The sequence below is a fragment of the Phocoena phocoena genome, chromosome X (assembly GCF_963924675.1).
Source record: "Phocoena phocoena chromosome X, mPhoPho1.1, whole genome shotgun sequence".
Classification (NCBI taxonomy): Eukaryota; Metazoa; Chordata; class Mammalia; order Artiodactyla; family Phocoenidae; genus Phocoena; species Phocoena phocoena.
The window spans coordinates 16642817-16660779 of NC_089240.1; the positions used below are offsets into that span (position 1 = coordinate 16642817).

At 43.8% G+C, this 17963-nt stretch overlaps 1 protein-coding gene across 4 annotated transcripts in view; it reads right to left on the reverse strand.

The window, feature by feature from the left end:
* The window catches only part of MAP7D2 (MAP7 domain containing 2), a 104177-nt gene that overhangs the window by 18354 nt on the left and 67860 nt on the right, over positions 1-17963 (reverse strand). For 2 of the 4 annotated variants that reach the window (XM_065900441.1, XM_065900438.1), the window contains exons 5-6: positions 15303-15433; positions 13582-13709 (exon numbers count right to left, since the gene is read on the reverse strand). In XM_065900441.1, coding sequence (XP_065756513.1) covers positions 13582-13709; positions 15303-15433 — 259 coding nt within the window. Of the gene's footprint in view, positions 1-13581; positions 13710-15302; positions 15458-17963 lie in introns of all 4 variants that reach the window. The other 2 variants (XM_065900440.1, XM_065900439.1) reach the window with 1 other exon arrangement.

Genomic DNA, 17963 nt, shown 5'->3' on the forward strand with positions numbered 1-17963 from the left:
TGGTGGCTAAGCCAGAGCTTGGGGTCACCACGATCCCCAGATGTTCATTTTAGACCTGGCACAGAGTAAGCACACAACAGCTGTTAGATATCGGGTGTTAGTGAAACATATAAAATAAAAATCCGAATTATCCTCACAGACAAGAACGAACCAAAAGCAGGAGGAAGAAAAAAAACAGGGGAAACCACAAGCCCTGCTACCTCATGATGACAGTGCTCCATTAAGCATCGTTTTCCAATCAGCTGCAAAAACCTGCATTTAGGTCCAAACAGCCTGTACTACCGTACAGCAGGGGATCTTCTGCTTGGCAACACTCTCCTTCCACGCTGTCGTCTAGGGCCATACTGCTGCTATAACCACCAGGAGAGTGTCTTAAAGGACCTGGTCTAATGCACCGAGGTGATCAAAACACGTCACTTACTCCCTAGAATGTCAAGTGCATGCTCTGTGCAGCTCCGGTCCAACCACTGTGCAGGGACAGGCAATGGCAAACAATTACTCCTGGATGTGGGATTTGGAGACAAAGGCAATAGGAAAGACTGCTCTTTCACGGTAGATGACGCAGACAGAAACACCTTCTCCTTCCGTAAGCATTCCTATCTTGACTCATTAAATAGGAACTTCTGCTATTGCAAGGACCGGCAAAAAGCCATTTGCTCTTCTTCCTTGCCCTCAGCCTCCTCCCCAAGGAGTGAGGCATGACTTCTCTGCTTGGTGAGACAGAGCAGAGGTGCTGGGCGCCCACCGCCCAGTCCATTTGAGTTCTCTCGGGCACCTGCCTGCAGCGAGCGCACATCTGAGCTTTCCTCAGTGGTGCCTGAGAGGTGGGCTCCCCCCCCGGGGTCCTGGTGCAGGCGCCTCTGCTACGCATGGGCAGACATGCGAGGGCCTCTCCTGCAGACCCCACTCCCACCAGGAGGGTCCCCGGGGCTGGACTACGGGGAGTGGGTAAGAGGCCTGCACTGGCTGCAGGCCCGCTTCATTCTATAGTCTTGCCTTAGTAGCAGAATGCCAGCACCTGGATCCCAACACGAGCCCAGGGTCTGGTCTAAATGGCTCACTCACGGAAGGGAATGAGCCCAACGACAATCACACCCTCAGTCAGTGCGCCCGGAGCCTGTAAGAGGGACATGCAGGGCAGGACTACAATCCCACGGGGAAAAAGCTGGTCTGCCCTGGGTGTGAGAGGTTCTGACAGCCTCAGACCTACTCAGCCCTGCTCAGCCTTGCTTCAACTTGCTTTAAGAGAACAGTCACGCGTAGGTTCTGTTCACACCACAGACTGTAAGGTTCTGTTCTAAATAATACTGGGCCAATTATCCACGAGCACACATCTAAAAATAATTGCTACCTGATAAGTAAGGGTGAATTATTTGGGATAAAACTCAACATACTAAGGAGTCTATCTACATTCCCCTACCCCAGCTCTTGCCCAATAAACAAAATAAATGAAATAAATAAAATAATAATAAACGCGCACACACACTCCCCGTACGCACAATACAAACACGACCTTCAAATTAGAGAAGTGTAGGTAAATCATTGATTTTTTTAACAGCGAATGACCAAACTACAGAATACAGTCTTAGGAGTTCCCTATTTTATCTCCAGATCCATAGAGTTTCCTGCTCAGCCTGCCTCACTACTTCCCTACGTGGATGTAGCACCTTGCCCGCAAGAGCTGCTGAGCGTGGGAAGCGTGAACCGGGCAATGCTGGTCTGTCTGGCAGACCCCGAGGCTCTCTGGTCTCCTGCTCACACCGCTTACTGCAAGCCAAACGAAGTCTGGCAAAGCTACTGTTTCCCCAATTTCCTAGAAATAGATATCTTGGCTGATGAAAGAAATTAAACACAAATTAATCAGGGAACTCACTGTGCTTTCATAGAGTTTTGTTTTTAAGTACCGTCTCATCTATCTCATAAGGGTCTATTTGGTCACCACAATAACCCAGTGAGGTAGGTAGGAAATTACTATTAACCATATTTTAGATAAGAAAGCCAAAATCCTAAGTGCTTCAATGACCTTTCCCAAGAGGTGTAAACAGATGAGAGAGCCACGTCACTTATTTTTTCATCTTGCTTTTTTATAGGTTTTCCACTCCAAGTTTTAAAAGTTCAATACTTCCAATGATTAGACACCTAACAAAGTTCAATACTTCCAATGATTAGACACCTAACTTCCAATGATTAGACAAATTTTGTTGGGGTGGTAGAGATAGGCCTTCCTGATGCACAAGGCAGGATTATATAACCTTTTGAGGTTCCATGACTGGTAGGAAATATGAACAAACACCTCTGTAAGTGGAGCAGCAAGAGGAACTCTCCGGAGAGGGTTGTCATGCTTCTGAACGTGAGTTTACTGCAAAGCAGATCCCCAAAGGGCTTTTTTCACTCCACATCTTGCAATCTATTGCTGCAAAGCAGATCCCCAAAGGACTTTTTTCACTCCACAACTTGCAATCTATCGCAGTACTATTTTTCCCAAAGCCGCTTGACTCCAGGCACAGTGAACACAGCCCACCCACAAGATGGGAGGGGTCTGTGGCCTCATCAGCACAGCTTGGCCAACATTCTGAGAAGTCTATTTGTCAATGGTCCCATTTTACTATTTACTTTCCAGAGAGAAAAAGAGCAATTTTATACCACAGAGACCTGTGGATACCACCTTAAGCCAGTGATCAAAGTTACCATCACCAGTAATGAAACAACTTGACATCATGGCCTCCTGATAAGATGCGCTGAGAAGGAACCAACATCCCTTCCGTGGGATTCCTGCCCCAAATGTATATAACCTGAGTCTAATCACGAGGAAACAGCAGACTGACTCAAACTGAAGGACAGTCCTCAAAAAAAAAAAAAAACGAAACAAAACAGAAAACCGGTCTGTGCTCTTTAAAAATGTCAGGGTCATAAAGAAAGGCTGAAGAACTGTTGCAAGTTAACGCAGACTAAGGAGGCAAGACAACTAATTGCAACGTGGGACGCTGGGTTGGATTCCGGACCAGGAAAAAAACTGTTCCAGAGGATCTCACTGGGACAACAGGCAGAAGTTGCACACAGTCTGTAAATTAAGTCTGTAAATTAAGTAACAACATCATGTCAAATGTTAACTTTTCTGATTTTTCACAATTGTACTGTGGTTATACAAAAGACTGTCTTCATTCTTAGGTATAAAGGGTCATGATGTCTGCAACTGATTCTCAACTGGTTCTTGGGAAATGTGTGTGTGTGTGTGTGTGTGTGTGTGTGTCTATGGAGACTATATGAGAGTGAGTAGGGGATGGGAATGATGAAGCAAGTGTGGCTAAATGCTAACAGGATGAGTCAAGTTCTAGTCTTGCAACTCTTCTGTAGGGCTGAAATGATTTCAAGATAAAAAGGTTCTTAAAAATCGGTCTAAACTCAAATTATGCTCTACTAAGACGGACAAACACAGGACAAGGACTGGGTGAGCAGCTAAGTATGGCTGTGAGGAGGGGGTATAACTTAACATTTTCAATTATCCTTTTCAAGAAAATTTTCAGGTAAGAATGTAAAAGCCTATTTGAGAAGGATGGTGGTAACACAAACAATAGTTAAATTGTCACTGCAGGGAGCCCTGATCCACTGTAGATGCTCATCTGTGGGCAGGGAATACCATGCCACCCATCTACCAGAGAAGCCTATGAGAATGGTGCTCGGCAAGGATTGATTAAATGTCCTCAACCATCAGAGAAATAGGCAGGCTCCAGGAGCCTGGGATTCTGAGAGGGAGGTGCTTATTTGGGGCCATCCATACAACTTTGCCTTCATTTTTTCCCTCATGTGGACTACCTGTTTTGTTTCTAACACATGATAAAATGAAATTAACCTAGATTCCTGACACAAAATTGATCTCAGGTAAGCTATCTCTGAAAGTCATTATCTTTGGCAGGTTATATTTTCCACAGATGGCCACAATAATATCTCCTCCCGTCCCACATGATCTTCTTGAGTTTATTTTTCCATCCCATTGAATCTGAGGTGGTCCCACTGCTTTGACCAAGAAAATACAGCAGAGAAGGAACACTGTGCCAACTCGGGGCATAGTCCTTAACTGGGGTTAATGGGCCATCATCCTTAATGGGCCGTCTTGGACCTTAAGCTTAGTCGAGCCCTAGGTTGTAACTTAACTGTAGCACCAGATGACATTGAACCGTAATTGCACGGAGGCCCCAGAGGTGAGAACTTCCCAGTGAGCCCATGTCAAGCCACAGAACCACCACACAAAAGACCCTAAGAGAGACCCTTCCGGTAAGCCCAAGTCACAGAGCTGTGAGAATTAATAACAAATCGTTGTTTTATGCTAGTAAATTTTAGTGTCTATTACAGCACCAAGGGATAACGGACACATTCCCCATCATAATGATCTAACTTAGAATGCATTTCTAAGAACCTGAAACCATGAGAGAACATTTCACATTGAAGAACTAGGGGTACAGGCAGCACCTACACACAGAGGGCAGAGACAGGCTGGGTAAATGCGCTTGACCACACTTGATTTCCTTTCTCTAGGTTACAAGAAGAAAGATATGCTCCATCCACATCTTTGAGGGTCTAGCTGAAGCTAGTTTTTTAAAACCCATACAAGTACCGGACAATGCCAACCAACAATGAAAATAAACTTGAACACTTAAAAGAGCAAAGCCATTAATATGCACAGCCGCCTACAGTGACTTAATTGATCTGAGATCCGGGAGGGGAACAATGCGCTGTCAGAGCCATTCATCACACAGCCCGGCTGGATTTCTGGATGGGAGTTCAAAGCGGCTAGCCCCCCGCCCCAGGCCATTCAAAGCCACGTCATTTCCAGTGTGCTTTAAAGATCACAAGCTTGGTCTGCACAGAGGGAAAGTTGAAAATGCCACTTTGCTTGGGGCTTATTTTGTGTGACACCATTTTAAAAACCAAGTGTTTCTTTTTCATCTTTCTTTAATATTGAGTACACAAAAGAATTTTTATAAAATACGAAAGGTATGAAGAACGATAAAACAAATGTTCACACATGCACCAACCAGCTCAAGGGAAAGACATACTATGCCAGGATCTCCCATGTGCCCCTCCCTGAGCCTGTCCCCAACTTCCCACTCAGAGGCCATCATCACTCTACATTTTATGTTTTCCATTTTCTTAAAATCATTTTACCACATTTATATTCTTAAAAACACACTGGTTTTGCAACATCTAGGAACTCAGTATACATGCAATCAAACTGCTGACATTCTTCTACAACTTCCTTCTGGACACTACGTTCCTGAGATCCACCCACTGGTTGCGGGCAGCTGCAATCCACTCTTTTTCACTGCTGTATAGTTTGGTTGGATTTTCAGAATATACTTCAGTCTACTTGACTTTTCACATTTCTCAGACCTGGCCCATACCCAGTGTGGTTCAGCCGCTAATTTTCACCCCAGGGAGAAACGAAATTTCTTTCTGAACATTTTAAAAATCAAGAAACGTTTGCTATTCCTTAGACCTGTCAACTTGATAATTCTGATTTAGAGGTGCCTGAGCAACTTCTATTCCCAGGGCACCTCATAAAGAGAGAAGGATTCTGGAGTTTGACAGTACACAGGCAGTCCAGCTGTGTTAGTATGTGCTATTTTTCCTGCCCGTGTTAGAGACAACATGTATGGGGCTCTAAAAATAAAAGCCAGTCCATTAATTTCTCTTTGTTGAAAGTGGCAGGAATACCGTGCAGCATGGTACAGAAAACAGCATCCCTCATCGTTAAAAAATCCCCCAAGTGAAATATACAGCACAGAAAAGAGAATGTTTAAGAAACTGATCAGTGGGAGAATAAACTGTTGAATGTCCCGGAAGGAACGAGGAGGCAAAGGGCCTGAGTCCTCAGGTAGGTTTGGCCCCAGCATTGCCCAGACCTGCCCAGACCACTGTGCCCTCCAGGCCCGCCTTTCCCCCCTGGCTAGCGTCCCACAGACTCATGCTGCGCGCAGACCGTGCAACAATAAACTGAGTCAGCCCCCCGCCCTTGCGGCAGCCTAGCAGGAGATAATCAAGTACAACGAGGCACAGATCAATTCGGCCTGCTCCCTCACCTCATGCAGGGCGCTCTGCTCAAATGTCACCTCCTCAGAGAAGCCTTTTCTGACCACCCGATCTAGCTCCGCCCCTCCACCATCCTCCGCCATCTGACCCAGACTCATTTTTCTTCACAGCACTTATCACCACCTGATATTATATTTGTTGTTCACTGTCAGGCAAGCTCCACGAAGGCTGAGAAGAGCACTGGACACAGAGTAGGTGCTCTATGGGTGTTGGATAAACGAATGACTGACACAGCTATGTTCCGTTAGCACAGTGAAGGGGGCGAATTCAGCTTTGGCTAGCTCTGGACAGGAGGACAGCTGAGCTGAGTCCTGAGGGATGAGCAGTACAAGGTGGGCAGCTCTCTCTTTGGAGCAGGCCTGGAACTGTCCTCATCTGGGTCCACATCTCCCTCCCACCTCTCCTGGGGCCCGTCCAAGTGGAGACTATTTTCATTCGTTTGGGGATTCTCTGGAGCATCTGGCACAGTGACTTGCATTCATTCATTCCATGAATACTTATAAAACTTCTACTAGGTGCCCATTACTGTTCTAGATAGAGTAGAAATTTTAAATATTTCTCTAAATTGAACTGCATTTTTAAAAGTCTGGGATTGTGTCTGAGTATCTTTGGTCAGAGAGAGCTTTTTAAAACTCGGATGATATGTCCTTAAAAATATAAAATAGTTCCTGAATCACAACCTTCAAGATTTTCAACTTCAAAGAAACAGCACAGAGCCCACTGCAAGCTTGCTTCCAAAAACTGAATTGTCATCTCTATAGAGGGCAACAACCCTCTTGGTTCACAAAGATGAAATTTACAATGATGATGCAAGGACCATGAGTCAAGACCCAGGAAAGAGAGGGTAGAATCTGGAAAAAACCCAGGACAAATAGGCTTTTCTCTCTGCTAATGTCAACGTCCCAAACTGACAGGAGAATACTGACTGCAAATGGAAGGCTCAGAAATAAGACAAAGACAAACAGAGACCTCACAGCTCACCTAATGGATCTGGAGTTTGCAAGAAAGCAATACAATAACCAAAGACGGGCAATACAGGCACAGAAAGAATGCAATGGACTTAAGAAAAAAAAAACCCAAGATGCTATTAATTCAGTAATGTACTACAGAAAGATTTTCCTTATGGAAAGCACATACATCGATAACCAGTAGTAGTAGTTTATAAAAACCATAGCAATCTCTGAGCAAAACAATATTAGTGAAAAAGTCTCTGTTAGGAAGCAAAAAATCAGATATAAGTGCTTCTATCATCTCGAAACATTTTTTTAAAATTCCCAAGTGTTAGAGGGCAGACAGCAGAAGCAAGAAGAACTACAATCCTGCAGCCTGTGGAAGAAAAACCACATTCACAGAAAGACAGACAAGATGAAAAGGCAGAGGGCTATGTACCAGATGAAGGAACAAGATAAAAACCCAGAAAAACAACTAAATGAAGTGGAGATAGGCAACCTTCCAGAAAAAGAATTCAGAATAATGATAGTGAAGATGATCCAGGACCTTGGAAAAAGAATGGAGGCAAAGATCGAGAAGATGCAAGAAAAGTTTAACAAAGACCTAGAAGAATTACAGAACAAACAAACAGAGATGAACAATACAATAACTGAAATGAAAACCACACTAGAAGGAAGCAATAGCAGAATAACTGAGGCAGAAGAACGGATAAGTGACCTGGAAGACAGAATGGTGGAATTCACTGCCACAGAACAGAATAAAGAAAAAAGAATGAAAAGAAATGAAGACCGCCTAAGAGACCTCTGGGACAACATTTAACGCAACAACATTCACATTACAGGGGTCCCAGAAGGAGAAGAGAGAGAGAGAGGACCCGAGAAAATATTTGAAGAGATTATAAGTCGAAAACTTCCCTAACATGGGAAAGGAAATAGCCACCCAAGTCCAGGAAGCACAGAGAGTCCCATACAGGATAAACCCAAGGAGAAACACGCCGAGACACATAGTAATCAAATTGGCAAAAATTAAAGACAAAGAAAAATTATTGAAGGCAACAAGGGAAAAATGACAAATAACATACAAGGGTACTCCCATAAGGTTAAAAGCTGATTTCTCAGCAGAAACTCTACAATCCAGAAGGGAGTGGCATGACATACTTAAAGTGATGAAAGGGAAGAAACTACAACCAAGATTACTCTAGCCTGCAAGGATCTCACTCAGAATCAATGGAGAAATCAAAAGCTTTACAGACAAGCAAAAGCTAAGAGAATTCAGCACCACCAAACCAGCTTTACAACAAATGCTAAAGGAACTTCTCTAAGTGGGAAACACAAGAGAAGAAAAGGAGCTACAAAACAAACCTGAAACAATTAAGAAAATGGTCATAGGAACATACATATCGATAATTACCTTAAACGTGAATGGATTAAATGCTCCAACCAAAAGACACAGGCTTGCTGAATGGATACAAAAACAAGACCCATATATATGCTGTCTACAAGAGACCCACTTCAGACCTAGGGACACATACAGACTGAAAGCGAGGGGATGGAAAAAGATATTCCATGCAAATGGAAATCAGAAGAAAGCTGGAGTAGCAATACTCATATCACATAAAATAGACTTTAAAATAAAGAATGTTACAAGAGAAAACGAAGGACACTACATAATGACCAAGGGATCAATCCAAGAAGATATAACAATTATAAATATATATATACCCAACATAGGAGCACCTCAATACATAAGGCAACTGCTAACAGCTATAAAACAGGAAATCGACAGTAACACAGTAATAGTGGGGAACTTTTAACACCTCACTTACACCAATAGACAGATCATCCAGACAGAAAATTAATAAGGAAACACAAGCTTTAAATGACACAATAGACCAGATAAATTTCATTGTTATTTATAGGACATTCCATCCAAAAACAGAAGATTACATTTTCTTCTCAAGTGCGCACGGAATATTCTCCAGGACAGATCACATCTTGGGTCACAAGTCAAGCCTCAGTAAATTTAAGAAAATTGAAATCATATCAAGCATCTTTTCTGACCACAACGCTATGAGATTAGAAATCAATTCCAGGGAAAGAAACGTAAAAAGAACAAACACATGGAGGCTAAACAATACGTTACTAAATAACCAAGAGATCACTGAAGAAATCAAAGAGAAAATCAAAAAATACCTAGAGACAAATGTCAATGAAAACACGACAATCCAAAACCTATGGGATGCGGCAAAAGCAGTTCTAAGAGGGAAGTTTATAGCTATACGAGCCTACCTCAAGAAACAAGAAAAATCTCAAATAGACAATCTAACCTTACACCTAAAGGAACTAGAGAAAGAAGAACAAATGAAACCCAAAGTTAGCAGAAGGAAATAAATCATAAAGATCAGAGCAGAAATAAATGAAACAGAAACAAAGAAAACAATAGCAAAGATCAATAAAACTAAAAGGTGGTTCTTTGAAAAGATAAACAAAATTGATAAACCATTAGGCAGACTCATCAAGAAAAAGAGGGAGAGGGCTCAAATCAATAAAATTAGAAACGAAAACAGAGAAGTTACAGCAGACACCGCAGAAATACAAAGCATCCTGAGAGACTACTACAAGCAACTCTATGACAATAAAATGGACAACCTGGAAGAAACGGACAAATTCTTAGAAAGGTATAACCTTCCAAGACTGAACCAGGAAGAAAAAGAAAATATGAACAGACCGATCACAAGTAATGAAATTGAAACTGTGATTAAAAATCTTCCAACAAACAAAAATCCAGGACCAGATGGCTTCACAGGTGAATTCTATCAAACATTTACAGAAGAGCTAACACCCATCCTTCTCCAGCTCTTCCAAAAAATTTCAGAGGAAGGAACACTCCCAAACTCATTCTATGAGGCCACCATCACCCTGATACCAAAACCAGACAAAGATACTACAAAAAAAGAAAATTACACACCAATATCACTGATGAATATAGATGCAAAAATCCTCAACAAAATACTAGCAAACAGGATCCAACAACACATTAAAAGGATCATACACCATGATCAAGTGGGATTTATCCCAGGGATGCAGGTATTCTTCAATATACGCAAATCAATGTCATACACCATATTAACAAATTGAAGGAGAAAAACCATATGATCATCTCAATAGATGCAGAAAAAGCTTTTGACAAAACTCAACACCATTTATGATAAAAACTCTCCAGAAAGTGGGCATAGAGGGAACTTACCTCAACATAATGAAGGCCATATACGACAAACCCACAGCAAACATCATTCTCAATGGTGAAAAACTGAAAGCATTTCCTCTAAGACCAGGAACAAGACAAGGATGTCCACTCTCACCCCTATTATTAACACAGGTTTGGAAGTTTTAGCCACGGCAATCAGAGAAGAAAAAGAAATAAAAGGAATACAAATTGGAAAAGAAGAAGTGAAACTGTCACTGTTTGCAGATGACATGATACTATATAGAGAGAATCCTAAAGATGCCACCAAAAAACTACTAGAGCTAATCAATGAATTTGGTAAAGTAGCAGGATACACAATTAATGCACAGAAATCTCTTGCATTCCAATACACTAATGATGAAAAATCTGAAAGAGAAATTAAGGAAATGCTCCCATTTACCATTGCAACAAAAAGAATAAAATACCTAGGAATAAACCTACCTAGGGAGACAAAAGACCTGTAGGCAGAAAACTATAAGACACTGATGAAAGAAATTAAAGATGATACCAACAGATGGAGAGATATACCATGTTCTTGGATTGGAAGAATCAATATTGTGAAAATGACTATACTACCCAAAGCCATTTACAGATTCAATGCAATCCCTATCAAATTACCAGTGGCATTTTTTACGGAACTAGAACAAAAAAATCTTAAAAGTTATACGGAGACACAAAAGACCCCGAATAGCCAAAGCAGTCATGAGGGAAAAAAACGGAGCTGGAGGAATCAGACTCCCTGACTTCAGACTATACTACAAAGCTACAGTAATCAAGACAATATGGTACTGGCACAAAAACAGAAACATAGATCAATGGAACAAGATAGAAAGCCCAGAGATAAAACCACACACCTATGGTCAACTAATCTATGACAAAGGAGGCAAGGATACACAATGGAGAAAGGACAGTCTATTCAATAAGTGGTGCTGGGAAAACTGGACAGCTACATGTAAAAGAATGAAATTAGAACACTCCCGAACACCATACACACAAAAAAAACTCAAAATGGATTAGCGACCTAAATGTAAGACCAGACACTATAAAACTCTTAGAGGAAAACATAAGAAGAGCACTCTAACATAAATCACAGCAAGATCTTTTTTGATCCACTTCCTAGAGTAATGGAAATAAAAACCAAAATAAACAAATGGGACCTAATGAAACTTCAAAGCTTTTTGCACAGCAAAGGAAACCATAAACAAGACGAAAAGACAACCTTCAGAATGGGAGAAAACATTTGCAAATGAATCAACAGACAAAGGATTAATCTCCAAAATATATAAACAGCTCATGCAGCTCAATATTAAAAAAACAAACAACCCAATCCAAAAATGGGCAGAAGACCTAAATAGACATTTCTCCAAAGAAGACATACATATGGCCAAGAAGCACATGAAAGGCTGCTCAACATCACTAATTATTAGAGAAATGCAAATCAAAACTACAATGAGGTATCACCTCACACCAGTTAGAATGGGCATCATCAGAAAATCTACAAACAGCAAATGCTGGAGAGGGTGTGGAGAAAAGGGAACCCTCTTGCACTGTTGGTGGGAATGTAAGTTGATACAGCCACTATGGAGAACAATATGAAGGTTCCTTAGAAAACTAAAAATAGAATTACCATATGATCCAGCAATCCCACTACTGGGCATATACCCAGAGAAAGGCATAATTCAGAAAGACACATGCACCCCAATGTTCACTGCAGCAGTATTTACAATAGCCAGGTAATGAAAGCAACCTAAATGCCCATTGACAGACGAATGGATAAAGAAGTTGTGGTACATATATACAATGGAATATTACTCAGCCATAAAAAAGGAACGAAATTGGGTCATTTGTTGAGACGTGGGTGGATCTAGAGACTGTCATACAGAGTGAAGTAAGTCAGAAAGAGAAAAACAAATATCGTATATTAATGCACATATGTGGAACCTAGAAAAATGGTACAGATGAACCACTTTGCAAGGCAAAAATAGAGACACAGATGTAGGGAACAAATATATGGACACCAAGGGGGAAGGGGGGGCAGCGAGATGAATTGGCAGTTTGGGATTGAGATGTATACACTGATGTGTATAAAATTGATGACTAATAAGAACCTGCTTGGAGGGGTGGGAGGGGGAGAGTGGGAGGGAGGGAGACGCAAGAGGGAAGACACATGGGAGCACATGTATATGTATAGCTGATTCACTTTGTTATAAATCAGAAACTAACACACCATTGTAAAGCAATTATACCCCAATAAAGATGTTAAAAAAAAAAAAAAAAAAAAAAAAAAAAAAAAAAAAAGAACCTGCTGTATAAAAAAATAAATAAAATAAAATTCAAAAATTAAACAAAAGAAAAAGAAAGGTTAAAGAAAAGAAAAAAAATTCCCAAGTGTTCATTAAATCTGTGTATTATCCTATGTTCTCTGAACAAAACGGATGCACCGAACAAGTTTTATATGATTCTCTCTATATAAAGAGTTTCCTTTTTTCCAAATTAAAATCATATTTCTCTTTCTCTCTCAGTACTACTGAACATGTTTCCATTCTACTGCTGGAATGAGTTATTTACTGAGTCATTCTTGTCAGTTACTAGCAGTAAAATGTTTTAAAGACTTAAGTCAGTGGTCACACAGTGTAAATTCGTTTTCCAGTTACACAGTTTTTCACTAGCTTCATTAGGAAAACATACAGCTGATGGTGACTGAGAAGTTATTATTGTCTCTCTGTTAAAGAGACAAAATGAGAGAGGGGGGCTTCCCTGGTGGCGCAGTGGTTGAGAGTCCGTCTGCCGAGGCGGGTTCACGCCCTGGTCCGGGAAGATCCCGCATGCTGTGCAGCGGCTGGGCCCGTGAGCCATGGCCTCTGAGCCTGCGCGTCCGGAGCCTGTGCTCCGCAACAGGAGAGGCCACAGCAGTGAGAGGCCCGCGTACCGCAAAAAAAAAAAAAAAAAAAATGAGAGAGGGCCTGAGAGCGAGTGTGGAGCACAGGGGCTCCAGAGCCCAAGCGCAGTGCAGTCACTTCACTCCAGATGCAGCTGAAGAAGAAAGAAGGGGAATGCCAGAAAAGTAGAATGGGACTAATGGACCTGAAGAAAACACGCCGAATGGGTTCATCTTGGTAAATCAGAGTCCAGTATTTACCAGGCAGCAAAGCCCTCAAGAGCACAACATTTATCTAGAAGATACACAGCACACCTCGGCGGGCTGGCCACGCCTCGTGGGGGAGCTAGAGGCACATGGCACAGAGCCCCCCAGACTGCTTTAACCATCCGACCATGGTGAAGGGGAAAGATGCTTACTTGGGTGTCACAGGAGAAGACGACCTCTTAGAAACGCCTGCTGGAAAATCGCATCTTCTCAGAGGGGACATGAGGCCCACGCTGGGAACGGAAGTTGTTGTTCTTGGCCCCCTCTTCATCTTCTCCGTCTGTAGGGGACACAGAATAGGACGTCCATGGCCCATGACTGCCACTACTTCTACAATTTCTAAAAATACCCCAGATAGAAGCAATGCACAGCTTTCTTTCAGAAGGAACCATACGGAGCTATACTGCTTCTCACAATGGGAATCTTTGCAGAGAAGCACCAGGGGGTCATCATATTTAGGTCATTCAGTTAAAAAAAAAAAACAAAAAACCCCTAAGCTTTAAAACATAAAGACCGCCTTCTCCTTGTTATCTTACAAAAAGCTAACAATGGAACCAGATTATGGTCCTGGACATATAGAAGCTGGAACGAGTACCAAGATATACAATCACTATTAAAAAAAAAAAAAAGCTATAGGTGGGTGCAAGACAGGGAGCTGGGGACCCTAAACGCAGTTTAACGGGGACTGCAACCCCTCCATCCCTCTATGTCTTCCCCATGGCCTGCCTCACATGGGCCTCTGTGACTGGCCCGCGGCAGGCAGTCTGCAACGGTGGTCCCCTTCTCTCCCTATTGTGATTTTCCACAGCAAATCCTCACGCAGCCCCCATGCCTACATACATTAGCCCCCTTCCACAGGAATCCACCCAGCAGCAAAACCCTAGGGTCTGAAACATTCACTTCTCCTGTGAGAACCTTGGGATCACACTGGATTAACAAAATAAATACGGTGTTATAAAATAAATGCCCAATGGTAATGTGGTGTTTAAAATGAGTCTGGATGTCATTTGATGCTCCTTGCTTTAACAGGTGGAGCTCAGTTCCCTTCTCCTAAAGCGTGGGTTTGGTCTCTCTCTCTCTGATCTCTTGCTCTAGGGGAAGCCAGCTGCCATGTTATCTGGACACTCAAGCAGCTGTCTGGAGAGGTCCATGCAGTAAGGAACTGGGGCCTCCTGCCAAGGGCCACGTGAGTGAGCTGTCCTGGAAGAGCCCCAGCCAAGCTTTCTGACGACTGCAGCACTGGCTGCCGTACTGACCACACCCTCATGAGAGACCCTGAACCAGAAGCACCCAGCTAAGCCATCCTCAATTCCTGACCCAAAGAACCAGTGAGGTAATAAACATTGGCTTTAAGCTGCTAAGGTTTGGGGTAATTTGTTACATAGCAAGTGTAACTAATGAAAGTAGTATGGCATGTATAACTTCTAAACAAATCTACACAATCCGGGGTACCTGCTCAACATCTGCCTTACTGACAGTGTCACCATGACGACAAAAATGTTTAAAGCCCACTGTTGTGGATGAAGGTTGACCTAGAACTTCAGTTCTAGTTGCCTGTAGAGGCAAGACTGGCCCAGAATCAGGCATCCTTAAAGAAGCAGAGAAAGGGCACTCGGAACATTCCTTCTGACGCCCGTCCTCTGGAGGACAGGCTATAACGAGGACAAGGGCTTTAGGAATCTGTTCCAAGGCACTAAGATTTAGGAGGGTGCAAAAAGTTAAATGATTTTTCAAAGGTTGGGTGCAGTTTTAAACCAAATCTGCCCCTTGAGCAGTCCCTGGAGATAGATGGAAATAGACCCCAGGTCAAGGGCAGGGAGTAATCACACTGTCAGATAAACCAGTCCTGAGGGGCGAGTGGGTATAAACCTACCGGAGAGGCCTCCGCTCCTGCAGGGGCTCCTTTCCCAGCATCTCCTACGCCAGATGTAGATGTCGTCTTCTTCTTCTCGGCATTTCGAGTGGGAGAAGACTTGTAGGAAGATTTAAGGGGGCCAGCAGGAGCTACACGAGGACAGGCATGGGATACTAGAGAGTTACAGTATAAAACCCAGAGACAGGGAGCATAGATGGAAAAAGTAGGGGGAACAGAGGGTTGGGAAGAACACCACATTTCTGTTAAAATGTGACACGGGCAATCCACATTCTCAAAATACCACCACACTTTTTCTAGTGTACACAGAATAGACCGTATCTTAAAAGACCCCCATACTCAATGCTCAAGAGTACAGCTCATTTCAGGAGTTCAAAATCTGGGCTTTGCAGCCAGATGGACCTAGCACCATCACCTAATAGCTGGAGCACCTTGGATAGGTGACTTAACCTCTCTAAATGTCAATTTCCTTGTACAGGAGACAGTTAACGTAGCAGACCTGACTGCTGTCCTTGGAAGGGCCTGTTCACAAGGTTGACCCTTGTAAGCATCTGGAAACTTGGATTTCAGGAGGGTTCTCACCATTAACTGATGAGTAGCTCACCGTGCCTAAGCTGTCTGTACAAACAACATGACTGATCTTGCTTTCTTGCTCTGAGTCTGGAATGTGGTATGTGCCTGGCAGGGGGTGCCTATGTGACCAGCGCTGGGCGCCGAGTCTCTAACGAGCCTCCCTGGTTGGCAACATTTCACGCGTGTTGTCGCAGCTCGCTGCTGGGGGACTCAGGCACATCCTGTGTGACTCCACTGGGAGGGGACTCTTGGAAAGCTGCACCTGGTGTCCTCTGGACTCGCCCGTGCGCCAATTCCCCGTGCCGATTGTGCTGTGCGGCCTTCCGCTGGAACATCTCAGCTACGAGCGCCACCAATGCTGAGTCCTCTGAATCCTCCTAGCGAATCACTGAACCCGGGGTGGTCTTGGGGACCCCTGACACAATTGGCGTCAGAAGCAGGAATCCTGAGAAAGACCCTGATTCCCTGATGTATAGTAAAAGCACTGTTTGGTAAAAGGAAGGAGAAAGGGGTGGAGGATGACGACCCACTGATGCCTGGTGGCTATGGAGCCCCCCACCAGAGGAAGCCGCAGCCAAGCTGCTGTCTGTTGTGAGAGGTGAAATACCTATGGAATCTGAAGATGACCCATGGAACTCCAAGTGCTGGCTTGCTCCATCCTCTGGCTGCTTTTGGCCATGCTGGCTTAAGTGAGGAGAAGAGCGCAGCCCAGGTGATGCCTTTAGTTTTCACTTTCTCCTCCAAGTGGAAGTGGGACACAACCTCCTTGTTTTTTACCCCCAGTGGTTTGGCTGGAATTTAAATTCTGAGTAGTGGAACCAGAACAAGTCTCCATACCTGGTGATTTTTGCATAATGGAGCCTCTGGGAAAAGGGAGTTGTAAAAAGAGAGGCAATCTCCAGACAGAAACACACTTTTGAAGTTTTAAAAATCAACCCGGAACCACTGTAGATACAGAACACCCTTCCGTGGGGCCCTAACCTGAGAAAACATCACAGATGCTGGCTGGACCATCCGGGTCACAGACAAATGCACACAGGAAAGGGCTCGTTCTCTGATGGGACCATCCAACACGGAGCTGCCGGTGGGCTCTCGACTTCTGATGTGGAGCCTGACTGCATTTCTAACTTGTAATTCCTGCCAGAGCTGCAGGCTGGGAAAAGGCACCGAAGGGAGTGTGACCCCTCCGTCCACCTCGACGAGCAGGCTCGACCCACTCCGGGGGATGCACCACTGCTGACGAGACAAGACGTCTGGTGTTTGACTTTCCAGATTGGCTACGGTTTGTTAACAACGGACCGAGAGCCCGACTCTACTTCCCTTGCCCTTCTCCTGCTACGCACACCTCAGAAAGGCAACTTGTTCAATGCACCTGTCCCTGAAAAGGGACTGATCTTTTCTAGGCTGCTCACTGGATAAATGAAGAGGATGAAAGAGACGGGGGGTGATGCAAACCTAGTTTGAAATTTTTTGAAAGTTCAGGATTTTGTCCCAGTTTCTGAGCAGGATGTGTCATTCGGCTTAAGTTGGACACATTTTTTTTTTTTAAATAAAAATGCTCTTGTCCTTCTTGCATTCAACCCTTCCAGATGAAAGGTCCATGTTAGAGTAGAGGAAGACTGAGAAAATGTAAAGTTGTGATTATGGAAAGGGGCATCTGATAACAACGGAGAAAAACAACAAAACCCAGCCCCACTGGAGTGGTGCAGGGGAGGGCCAGGGGAGGGGCATTCACGATCTTTCTCTTCCGGAACTGTTTCTGGGAACTCTCCCCTCTTGCTGAAGGAAAACCACACTGCCTTTGCAAGCTGCTGCCAGCGCTTCAGATTCACACAGATTGCAGGTGACAGCGTGACCTGAGACGGCAGGGGCAGGCCAGCTCCTGCGCAGTCCCCGCTCAACACCTCCACACGCAGTCCACGCTCGGCTGGAGATGAAGCCAGTGTCGCTCGCAGAACTGTTTAGAATGGACCGCCTCAGGCAGTGCCTCTGAAAGCAAGGACTGAGAGCTGGGGGCCCTGTGAGCCTGGACTGCCTGCCCAATGCACGTCCTGCGTGGAGTGCCCGAACATCATAAACTCTGTTTCC